The 12,798-nt window shown below is 36.7% G+C and overlaps 1 protein-coding gene across 1 annotated transcript in view; it reads right to left on the bottom strand.

The window, feature by feature from the left end:
- NCOA1 (nuclear receptor coactivator 1) overlaps positions 1 to 12,798 on the bottom strand; it is a 164,282-nt gene that overhangs the window by 45,959 nt on the left and 105,525 nt on the right. Inside the window, exons 11-12 of the mRNA XM_040992920.1 lie at positions 5,254 to 5,401; positions 2,638 to 3,961 (exon numbers count right to left, since the gene is read on the bottom strand). Coding sequence (XP_040848854.1) covers positions 2,638 to 3,961; positions 5,254 to 5,401 — 1,472 coding nt within the window. The remainder of the gene's footprint in view (positions 1 to 2,637; positions 3,962 to 5,253; positions 5,402 to 12,798) is intronic.

Raw genomic sequence — 12,798 nt, 5'->3', positions numbered from 1 at the left:
GATAACTGAACAGAAAAATGCCTGTTGGTTTCAGTTTTATTATTTGATTCAATAAAAATGTTTGTACTTAGATTTTGTTAATAGAATAGAATTATATGTAGGTTTTGAAATGTCTGACATCTTTCAAAACTACATTGCTGAGGTTTGGACATGATTGTCACAGCAGCAATAATTCATTCAGTTTTATTGCTGAATACTATCTCATAGAGTGAATGTGTCACAATATAATTATCTACTGTAATGGCATTGGGAGTTGTTTCTAGTTTCTGGTTAACATAAATAAAGCTGCTATGAATATTTTTGAACTTATCTCCTGTTACATGTGTGAAAAAAAAAAACACCAGCCATAAAGAAAACCATTGACAAACTGAGAAGCAACCATTCTGTGAAAGAAAAAGTAAAACACATCTGGAGAACACGTCTGTAAATACATCGACTACACATTAAGAATCTTGCCAAGGTCAGCAGGCAAAAAACAATGCAATGAAACAATGGGCAGACAACTGGACAAGGCAACTGACAATAGTCCAAATGACCAATGAACAGCCTTTAGGGGAGTGTAAGGCAGAACCATGAGATTCCTCCACACACACCCTAAGATCAGTTTACAATACTGAAAATACCAAGTATTAGTAATGTCATGAAAGCACTAGAAGGATGTCTCATGTCCTAGAAAAGCTGACACTGCACACTAAAAGCTGAATATATGTCCAACTTACCAGAATAAGCTCGGCAGAAACGTGAGTACATGTGCATAAAACTGGATGTCGCAAGTTCATACACAATGACATTATTTTATGCCACCATTACTTTAAAATTTAATTGGAAAAAGTCTTTTTTTTTAAACTTTAAAAGGAAGTATATAGTTGGCAGCAGCAAGAATCACAGGTCAAAGCCTCATCTCAAAGAGCACACATGTAAATAAACACTGGAAATAGTGCTACTACAAATAGTAAACAAAGTGGAGAGGAAAGCAGCCAGCTAGGCTGCTGGAGAAGGTTGTATTGAGATGTCGTTGGAACTGGTTCATGAAGGAAGAGCACAGAAAGAACAGCAAGGCACAGGACACTCAGAAGAGACAGGACTTATCCCAGGAACAGTAAGGGCTTCCATGGCCTATAAGGCAGCATGCCTGAGAGGAGAGATTTTTGTGAGATGAAGGTAGAAAAACAAAATGATAAAAGAAACTGTATGGGGAGGTGGGTGTGCAGCAAGGCAACTTAAGTTATGCTTAGGATGCCTGCATCTGTACTGCAGGTCCTGGGTTTATACCAGCTGGCGATTCCACCTCCAATCTAATTCTCTTCTAATGGGCTTCCTGGGAGGCAGCAAATGATGGTTTGAGTAATGGAGTCCCTAGTAAGCCACATGGGAGACCGGAATAGGGTTCAGGCAGGTGGCTTCAGTCTAGCCCATTTCTGGTTAGTGCAGGAATCTGGGGAGTGAAACAGTGCAGGGAAGGTGCTCTGGGTCTATCTCTTTGTTCTTTAAATAAAATGGAAAGACAGGAAGAAGGAAGGAACAGGAAGGGAAGGAAGGAAGAAAAAGAAACTGAAGGATCTATGCATACTAAATGTGATTCAAGAAAGAGAAAGGTAAGGAAGAAAGACAAAGAAGAAACGAACAAAAGAAAGAAAGAGAAAGTGAAGGACCTATGTCCTAAATGTTACTCCTGTTTTATGATGGAAAGTCTTGCTGGAAACCTGCTTTTCTAAATATGCTGGCAGTTACTTCATGAAAGTTTACATTCTGCTTCAAAGTTTTGTGAAGGCTTTTGCAGGTGAGGGATCATACTTTATTTTGTTCTCATATTCCTTCAGCATCTACAAGTGATTATTTGGTAATGAAATTGTTCATTTTCACACCATTCCCAGTCATCTTAAATACTGAGGTACCTAGTCCATAACAACTTCTGGAAAGATTTGCTTTTTTTACTTCTGTTGTGGGGTATTGTGTAAGAATATATAAGGGTAGTATGTTTCTACCTAGACTATTCTAGTTCCCACTGTCAGTCGTTAGAATCTGAGAAGGAAGACAGCCTTAGGCAATTCAGAAGTAAAAACCAAACCAACCTGTGCAGTTCTGTCTACCTCTACACATTTTTCTCTGACTTCATTTTTACCAGAGATTCCCAAATGCTGTTTCATTTGCTGGAGTTTCTCCAAAGCACAAATGCCTAGGTTCTATTCCCAGGTTTGGATTTAACAAGGTTGGGAGCAGACAAGATATTTTTGAAAATTTTCAGATCTTACAGAAAGAAAAGAAAATCTATTCTTATAGGAAGGAGAAGAGGGAGTGGGAAGAGAGAGAAGGAGAGAATGAAGGAAAGAAAGAAGTGAGGGAGGAAAGAAAAGGAAGAAAAGAAGGGAGAGGGAAGGAGCAGGGAGGGGAAGCAGGCAGGCAGGAAGTTAGGTTTATCTACCTTTTTAGAATGCTGTAATGATACTGCAGGACTCTTGCATCCTAAAGAAAACTTTTGAAAGCATCTTTTCAGTTTTCAATTGATACTAACATCTGCACATGTGCCCTACGGACAGGACAAACTGTGAATCTGAATCTAGTCAATAGGTGGAGCAGAAAAGTGAAAACCAAAACCCATCTTGGAAGGCTAGTTCTGGGGAGCACACATCTACCTACCTGGCTCTGGGACTCCAGTTTAACTTCCTCAGGAGCAGGTTTGGTCACTGGGGGTGGGTTTGTGTTACAAGGTTCCATCTGTTCTTTCTTTTCCACCTTAACCTTTACGTCATCCAGACTCAGGTTTGGAGTTGATCTGAGATCCTTCTCATCTTTGTCTAACAGGTAGCGGAGGAGCTGATGGTCTTTTGATTCTTTTTTCTTTGAAGCATCCAGTTCTAGCTTTATACTGGCATTCCCTTGCACCTGTCCAGTCACCGCCACGGAAGTGGATGCACTGTCCTTTTTATCAGGCTCTACAGACAAAGTGGTGATATCTGAGGGGCTGCCCTCCTGTAAGAGCCGGTGCAGGATTTTGTGCCGCTCTGTCAGCGAGCTATGGGAGGAGGGGCAAGAGCCTCCTGAAGAGTTGGTCGAGCCTGAATTGGAAGTGCCAGTGCAAGACAGCACGTCTTTGCAACTTGTGTCTATATCAGCATGCCGCAACTGCTGCTCGGCAGTTGTTGTGAGGAGCTGCACCAGCTTGTGGCTGGTCTGAGCATATTTGCTGTCTCCATCTGAGAGTCTGTCATTGCTGTGCAGAAGCCCTGAATCCAGAGGTTTACCATCAGCAGCACTGTTGTCAGACTGAATCATTTCATTTAAAATGGATGCAATCTCTTTGTTATCTTTGGACTCGGCTTTTGCTGGCTGCATATTTAATCTGCTAGGTGAATTCTGTGAGGTCATTTGCCTGAGCACTGGAGAACTGGCAGAGAAGCCGACGGAGTTACTAGGTCCTTCATTTACACCTTGTAGAGATGGAACTGGGATGTTTGAGTAAGATCGGTTACTATTATTATTACAGGCACTACTTGTCATGCCAACAGGGGAATTTAATGTTGGGATATTGGGAGGAAATGAATTGTTCGGCATCCTGGATCTTGTTGTCAATCCGGAGGTGACCTGTCTCCTTGGGGACATGAACTGTGCTAGGGATATTCCTGTACCTTCCATAGGAGAGTTATTGAGGTTTAAGGAGGGATTACTGCTCTGGGAACTGGTCTGTCCCTGGTTTAAGGCAACATTGGCTACAATCTGATTTCCAGGTGAGCATCCAAAACTCCCTTGGCTGTTGCTAGAATTATTATGACTGCTGCTATGAAGCTCCGAGCTCTGCTGGCGGTTGACTCTGGCGGATCCCAAGTTGCTGTTAGATGGTGGTAATGTGGATGAACGGCTCACTCCATGAGCTGGAGAGACACTAGGATTGGCCGAGGGATTTACTCGGGGAATTGACATTCCAGAATTAGTGTCATCTTGAGGAGAAAGCCCACTGTGTTCCCTGGGGGTGGGGGGAGGGGAGGAGGGAGACATTATTATTCAAATGTCTTAATTTGTTTCCACTACTATTTTGATACTACTTAAAAAAAATTCATTAACCTTATCAATATGGCAAGCAATCAAGTACAGGGCAGTTTTATTAAATTAAAGCATGGACTATCAATACTATAATGAAACATTAGTACCACTTTTCAGGAAATAGTACTATGTACTCTTATTGTATGAAAAAGACATGTTTCTCAGCTTTGGAAAAAGTTCAATACATGCACTTTTGAAACTCATGACAAATAATTAACATTACAAAAATAACTTTTGGTTGAAAGAGAAACTTCTCACATCTTTGCTTATAAAACACTGACTCATGACTTCTCTATCACAGTTTTTAAGTAGTTCAATTCCAAAGAGGAAGACTGGGTAAGGAAAATATTGTGTCACTGATGTAAGAATTAAAAAAGGGTGATATGCAGAGATAGCAGATGTTTTGAAAGGTAAATCACAATATGAAAAAAAAGGAAGAAGAAAAAAAAAAAGAACTGTGCTAATTCCACTCACAAGTGTAATTCAAACTGAACTTAGGAAAAAACACCGAATACTGAATTCTACAAGTTTTTACTGAGTTCTTTACTCAAATTCATAATTATGACAACAGATTTGTGACTGGCATTACCATGTTCTGAGAAGCAAAACATCAGATGACGAAAAGATGAAGTGAGGGAAATGTCTTTGCTTGTCTTTAATCCTAAATTTTAATAGTGGGTTTTGGAAGAAGTCATACAATTAAAGAATAATTCCATGAATTCACCAATGCATCAGTGCAAAATACATTTAGCAAGGGGAAAATGATAAGAAATGACATAAAAAATTCAAAGCTGACAGTATGATGACTTATAGTTTCTATGAGAAAATGTCAGCTTGAACTCAGGAGCTGTCAAGTTTGCCTTAGTCAAAATAAAGCACTTTTAAAAACAAAAATAAAAAAGTTAACAAATTGGAAATACTTTTCAAGACTCTAAGTTCACACACAGAAAGTTGTAAAGTATTAATCACTTTTTTTTTGTTTCTCCCTAACACACATATTCTTCAGCCTTACTTTTCCTAGCTCTCTTTATGAAAAATGAAACTATTATGTAACAGTTATAAAACCCAATATGGATATATAGAGCATACACTCATCATGCTAGTTTTATGCCTAATTTAGAGTTCGTTTTCTAGCCATCAAGAGCATAAAATCTTCTCTAAGAAGAGATATGTGAACTGACTTATTTCATATGAAGCTCTCGAAATAGGTAGTACCTGTCGATGATATGAATTCCCATGATGAAAGGTTGCATGTCTGGACTTTGAGGGTAGCAAAGTTTACACTTGGTGTGGGCGCTAAGCATTGTCCCATCATTCAATATGAATCTATAGGATGGGCTGGAGGCAGTGCCACGAGTCATCACTGTTTCAAACAAAAGAGAAACCTAGTTAAACATCTGACACCTAAATGTCTGGCAAAGGAAAGTTATCAGGCCTTACTGCTACCTAGAACTTCACTTTAAATGCCCTCCCACTGCTGACTGCTCAGATTCAAAGAAAAGTTCATACAGACTATCTCTGGTGGGGGGAGAGGTGGGAGTGGAAAAAAATTATTTCAGTCGAAATATCTCACTGGACGACCAATTTTTTTTCTAGATTCAGTCCTACTTCAACGGGTGCCTCCTCACTCAAGCTATGATTACAAATAAATCTCAAACTAGGAAAATATCAACATTAATCTTTTGCCCCCTTTATAAAAGGGGCAGTTTTTCAAATTTATTAAACACCTCCTTGAGGAATACTGGGAGGTACTTGTCTCCCCTTCATTTTCACTATTATTTTTCAACAAGTTTGGTTTTGTTGTTGCTTTGCTGGCTGGTTTTTAAACAATAGATCCACTGAAATATAATTCATATTACAAAATTCATCCTCTATGTTTTAATTAGCCTGTAGAGTTCCTGAGTTAATGTACAAGTTTAATTTTTCACTCAGGAATGTGAATTACTAAGGTTCTATTAGGTAAATTATTATATTCATATATGTATGTATTATCTATGTATTATCAATTTGTGAAGTTTAGTATGCAAATAAATATCAAGTCAGTGATTGTAAATACCAAGAAAAAATAACTAGGTTAAGGCAGTCAAATAATTTTATAAACAATTTATCTTTGTCTTAACGCTAGGCTAAATGTACACAAAACTAACCATGTAGGTGTTTATTAAATATGTAACAGCTATAACAGACTCCTAAGCCATAACATACCAATGATGTTTTAGCAACACATGAAAATTTTAAGAAAAACATAATAAACCCAAACATATCAAATTTGAAATTATATTTACTAATCATATGAATTATTACCATATATAGATTATAACTTAGCTTGTAATACATATTCGTCCCATTTTTCAAAGACATTTCAGAAAATCTTCAATGACACTTTAAAGAATATGTGAAAGGCTTATAATGATTGATCAATTAATTTTTGAAACTACGCATTACTTCAAGAAATGATGTGCTTTATTTTATTGCCTTGGGTGTATACTATCAACTGAAAGAAGATACAGACCAGTGTAAATCTGCATCATAGTAGATCTGCCTAAGTACAAGAATTGGGGCATGAACCCCACTGCAGGGATTAAGACTTATACCCAGCCAACCACATTCTGTATCTATCTGACAATTTCACCCAAATTACTGGTGTATTTATCAAACATAATGCAAAGAGTAATTTAATGTCTAATGAAGCACTAGTGGGTGAAAAATAGTCTTTGGGGAGGATTAATCATTCCTTTGAGAGGAGTAAGTAAATGTTTGCTATGGCAAATCCTGAAAATACATTAGTACAATGTCAACAGAAAGTGGCAATCTAAAGTTAAAGCTAAAGGTGTATTAAGGGCCAGGCAAGACAGACAATATTTTTCACACTATTTTGCTTTTGCTATTTTCTCATCATTGTTTACTCTCTTCAGTATTTCTTCATTCTGGTGTAAAACACTCAGTGGCTCTTTACTACAGAGCTGGACTGTACTAGCTGTATGTGGTTACTTACAGTTACATAGACTTTAAAATCACTTCCTCAGTTTACATGTGATCAACAGCCACATGGGACTGGTGGTATCATAATAGTAATCCTTATTTCCTGAGAACTAACCTGCTACATATTTTCTACATCACTGTGGACAGGAGGTAGACTTTACACTTTTACTTTTCTTCTTTAACTAAATAAACATAAAAGTTGCACTGTGACTGTTGTGTTTCATTTCCTACCGAATCTTACAATATGCCCTGCAAGGCAATCACCTTGTAAGTACCGGCTGGCTTATCCTCAACTTGAAGTTAATTAGGTTAATGATGACATATGACTAACTGCCACAACTTCTTAAAAGGGATATGTTTTCAATCTTAGCTGTATAGTTGAATATTTTATATGAAAATATTATATCTCAATTTATGTTTTTGATTCTATAGATTCTCTAGATTCTCACAGGAATCTATAGTTAACATTATAGTGGAAGTTAATGAAGGGAGGTTTTCTTATTTACAAATCCTTTGAGAGAAATAACTATATAAATTCAGATTAACATAGGAACATTAATGTTTAATACAGATTATAGAAGCATCAATATCTTATGTTTAACTGTGCTGACTAAACTTGTAGGTCTATTACTAAAACTGGTCAAATCTTCCACATGTGAGGAACTTCATATTAATTTAATACAAGGAAATTATCATAGTTTAAGCTTTGAAGCTATTTACTTTGGAAGATAAAGTGTAGAAGAGTCAGCAAAGTATAATTCACATACCCAGTCTTTGAAATGAGAAAACGTAACATTACTGGAGCAAAACTTTAATTAGAACCCCATTAGATTCCCCAGGTAACTAAAACTGTAGTGCCAAATTTTCAAAGAGGTAAACACGAAGGCAGCATGAATCAATGAAGATGGGAAGAGTCTAGGATTCAGGTTTGAACTCTGACTTTGTCTTCTGTAAACTTAGGATTCAATGTTAATTAATCTTTGCCTATCCTAACTCATTCATGACAGTAATATGGTGAGATGACATCTGGCATGCAGCCAAGCACACAGTAGCTACTGGATGGATAACTCTTGAATAAACAACAAAGAAGAGAAATCTAAGTCTATTCCAAAAAAAAACTATGTCATGAGCCCCGAACAAATTCAATCAATTCCCAAAAACCATTGTACAAGCAGCCTCAATAATTATTGATAGCCTGAAGACAGTGAGGAGTAAGGAAGCCACAATTTCTTACAGAATTGGATATATATAAACATTTAATTGGCACACCAAATTTTTCCTGCAAGTGGTTTTCTAGGTTAGTTATGGACTCCCATTTTGATCACAGGAACTGGCGTATTTTCTGATCTAGGGTTGCCAGCTAGCTATTCAGACAATATTTAACTTCTAACTCTTGTTCCATTTCTATACTTTCTAGATCTTAGTGGGCAGGACATTATTATTATTACTATTGTCCATTGGGGCTTCTACTTGTGTGCGTGCATTACACCCCAAGATAAAGAATCCCAGGATTTTTTCTCTTTCGTATTTTCATCTTGCTTTGTCATGGTCATGATACCAACTGAGGTTGTCAGTCAAATGAAACTACAGGGTGGGAGTGGAGCAAATTATTTGGCCATTATTCTAGATCTCTGAGTTGCATGTCACAGCTGGAGCGGATCACTCCACACCTGTTTAACTTGTTTCTGAGGTTCAAAACAATTCCCCCAGCTCTGTGATATCAATGATTTCCAACCTGCCAATGTAACCAGGTTTCATCATCATAGTCGAAAACTGACACAGACTTTGGAGCATGGCCTCACGAGAGCTTGGGGTTGGCTTCTCTTTTCAACGTTGCTGCTGCTAAGAGCACTGGCCTCAAGAACAGTGGAAAGGGTCGGGAAGAGTATTATTAATGTCCCACAAGTCCCACAAGAATCTTGAATATGACAATTACTTCTGTTTTTTCCCCCTCCTAAATAGGCTTCAACAGAGCTACAAAGCAAAAGGAACATTAAAATTTCATTAGTCACAGCAGCTACAGGAGGACTAATTGGGGTTTTGATCCCTCCCAACTTGGTGCTGAAACAACCTCACGTAAGCAAGCTTTACCCTGCACACAGAAAGAACAGGGCACTATGGGTATATGCTGGCACAGGTTTCTTCTTTTTGGTGTTTCCCTGAGATACATTCAGAGAGTACGCAACTAAAAAAAAATTAGATAAGGAAAAAATTTACTTTTATAGATTCTTTTTTTTTGTTCCCTGTCACCAATGAGTAAATTTTACTTGGCATATTAAAATTTGTCTAAGTGAAAAGTACTCATATGTTAAACATTTTTAACCAATTTTCATGGACCATGGAATTAATATTACACAAGTTTCAAAGAACCCCCTGGTGAATCATTAACATGGTACTTATGCTTTATAGCAATGAAATCATTGTGAAACTATCAACTTCCATCTCTGACCTGTAATATTGCTTTAAAAAATGAAACTACTTTATTTTATGATTATAAAATGTTGAGGAAATAGGGAGAACAAAAAATTATCTGTAATTTCATTACTTAGAAAACCATTATAACCACTTTATTAATCTTCTAGAATTGCAGAAAAAGATATGCAAAAGTGAGATCATACTATGTTTGCACAGATTCTGTTTTTGTAACCTATTTTTTAAAAAAATATAACTGTATCATGGACATTTCAAAGAAATGATGATTTATCACCTCATTATAAACTGAACTTTTATAAAAATGATTTCTAAGCTAAAATAGCATAGCAAATACTTCTAGAACCACTAAATACTTTTAACTGCTGATATCTGTGACACAGAAAAATCAGTCTGAGTAACAAAGTTTTTTAAAAGGTAGCTTTATGATAAAACTTCCAAGAAACTTAAATTCCTTAAATATGTCTCATGAATCCCTAAAAGTGGGAGACGGAAGCATTTAGTTAAGCATGACACATAATTTCCCAGTGAGATCTACTTTACCTCCTGTGGAACCTAGCTTTATATTCTCTAATCTTCAGTAGTGGCACGTGGAGGCCAGATGTTCCAGATGAATTTACTTAAGTAGGAACCTTGGGGAGTATTAAAAACACAGACCCTTCTGTAAAGTAATGATTCTGAATTGAACAAAACCCAGCATCCCTTATCAAACTATATTCACTTGCATGGACTTTTTAGTTTACAAAGCTCCTACTTTCCACCTGCCTCAAACCCTAGTTAGCGTCACAGCCCCAGTCCATGCAGAGTGTTTGAGCATACTCTTGACTGAAATGCATTTTCAACATTACTATGGAAAACCAAACAGCTTATTTCCTGTAAAGCCACTCATTGTCTGTTAAAGCAGCTAAAAACTAAAATTTTAAAAGAAATATTAGGATATTCTATGAGCTGCTGCTGAGAATGATACTGGGCAAGGGAAAAAAAAAAAGAGGGCAGATGGAGAGAAATTTTTCTTGCTTCAATATCAATCATTATAAAGTTCCACACAAAATTAAGGATGGATCGGTATAATTTATTCTTATTCTTTTTTTTTTCCTCACAAAGTTTTAAATCAACAGAAAAATTGTATGAATGAATTATTGTGTATGAAATGATGCTCTAAAGCAGATTCATACTGTGGGATGTTTAACCCAACATGTATGTCATCTCACATGGTTATCGTTGTGATGAGAACTCTTCTGGCATTGTCCAAATATATATTACTCTTTCATTAACTAGGGTTACTGTCCACTACAATGAAACCCTTAAACTTATTACTCTGATTCGAAGCTAATTTTGTATCCTTTGATCAATATCTCCCCAGGAAGTCCCCTGCCTCAGCCACCCCAGCATCTGGTAACTACTATTCTATTTTCTATTTCTATGAGATCAACTGTTTTAGATTTCACAGAAGAGTGATACCATGTCAAGTTCTATGTTTCTATGCCTGGTTTATTTCACATATCACAATTTCCTCAAGTTTCATCTATGTTGTTAGAAGTGACAAGATTTCCTTCCTTCCTTTTTTTTTGCTACAGTATTTCATCATGCATATATATCTCATTAAAAATTCATCTGTTGATAAAACACATTGGCTGATTTCAAATATTGGCTATTGTGAATAGTATAGCAACAATCTCAGGAATTCAGATTTCCTTTTAACATGCAAATTTAACTTCCCTTGCAAATATACTTAGTAGTGGGATTGCTGCATGATACAGCAATTTTATTTTGAAAGATCTGAGTAACTGCCATATTGTTTTCGCTAACAGCTGTCTTGACATGCCCCCCAGTAATGTACAAGGGCTTTCTTTTGCTTCACATTCTTGCCAATACTTGTCATCTTTTACGTTTCACATGTAACAGCCATTATAACAGGAGTGGTCTTGTTTTTTCCACTGTTTCTGAGTGAAGTGGCAGCAAGGAAACTGCACATACAAATTGAACTTCTCTCCTCTCTTGATAGACCTGTGGTTCTCAAACTAAAGGACTACCTCACAGACTTATGAAGACCTCTGGGTCCTTATGAACCCCAATTTCTCTTTGTCAGGCTAAAATCTCTTAATATGCAATAATAGGCAAAGATTTTCAGCTCATGAAACCTGATAGGAAAGTTGTCTAGAAACTCAAAACAACAATCACAAACAAATTCTGGGTAACCTAATTCTGATACAAGTATCAGCTCAAAACTAGCACTTAATCTTCTCAGAGACAACTTAACTAAACTTTATGGAACACATACTTTAAACTGTGGCTCATGGAGGAACTATCTGGATGATGAAACATAACCTAGATAAGTTTTTCCTTGCTGAAACTGCATTATGAATTATAACCCCCCAAAAGGAGTTAAGCTTCTAAGTAAAGGCTTGGGATTTTCAATTTAGAAGATTAACGGGGAAAAAAAATCAAAGAGTAGCTACTGTTATACTACTTGGGCATTTGAGTGAATAAAGACAATGTTCTGAATCCCAAACTTATATGAAAAGTCAAGTGCCACTCCTGGCGAGGAACCCAACAGAGTTGGCACTCGAAGGGTAGCTCAGTAATTACAATGGTTTGTAAACTTCAGTGCACTTCAGACTGCCTAGGGAACTTAAAAAAATGCAGATTCTTGGCTTTACCCAATGAAACACAATCTTAGGAGATGGAAGAGATTAGTGAAGTACTCAGTGAGAACCCGAGTGTGTAGGAAGCTGCAGCAGAAGGACTGTGATTTGCATACATGTCTTCCTGAACGTGACACTAGGATACTAGACTTTCTACCACTGTCTATATCTACAATGTAGTGTCATGATACACTTAACTAGAAGAATTTTGGACTTGTGGCTATCACTGAAGAACTATTACTATTGTAATAATATTAGGAAAAAACTGTGTGGAAGAAAATGGGAGCGGGGAAGAGGCAAATTCCTATGCCTTTGAAACTATACCATGAAAAATCATCATCATTATAAAATACCAAAAACTCAAACTACTCTGTTCATACACCACTGAAAATAACTGATCTGAAATGTAAGGATGGGAAGTGATGTAAACTTAAGCAGTCTAATGTTATAACCAAGAAAATTAAGGAATAATGAAAAATATTTTAAGATAGTTTTTGGGGAATAGCCATTGATAGATGTTATCAAACACCTAATTAAAAAAAAAAAAAAAACGAAAAGGATTAGGATACCATAACAACCTGACAACATTGTTAAACTGCATAAAAATGTCTCAATTCTGAATATGAGGGTGAGAAGTAGGTGCTTTCAGGATTAAATTCCTAAAACAACAAACAAAATGCGAAAGAAAAAAACCACTTTCCCT

The sequence above is a fragment of the Ochotona curzoniae genome, unplaced genomic scaffold (assembly GCF_017591425.1).
Source record: "Ochotona curzoniae isolate NIBS_2020 unplaced genomic scaffold, NIBS_Ocur_1.0 contig_883, whole genome shotgun sequence".
Lineage (NCBI taxonomy): Eukaryota > Metazoa > Chordata > Mammalia > Lagomorpha > Ochotonidae > Ochotona > Ochotona curzoniae.
The sequence above is the reverse complement of the archived record's forward strand: the minus strand, read 5'-3'. Positions and strand labels throughout refer to the sequence as shown.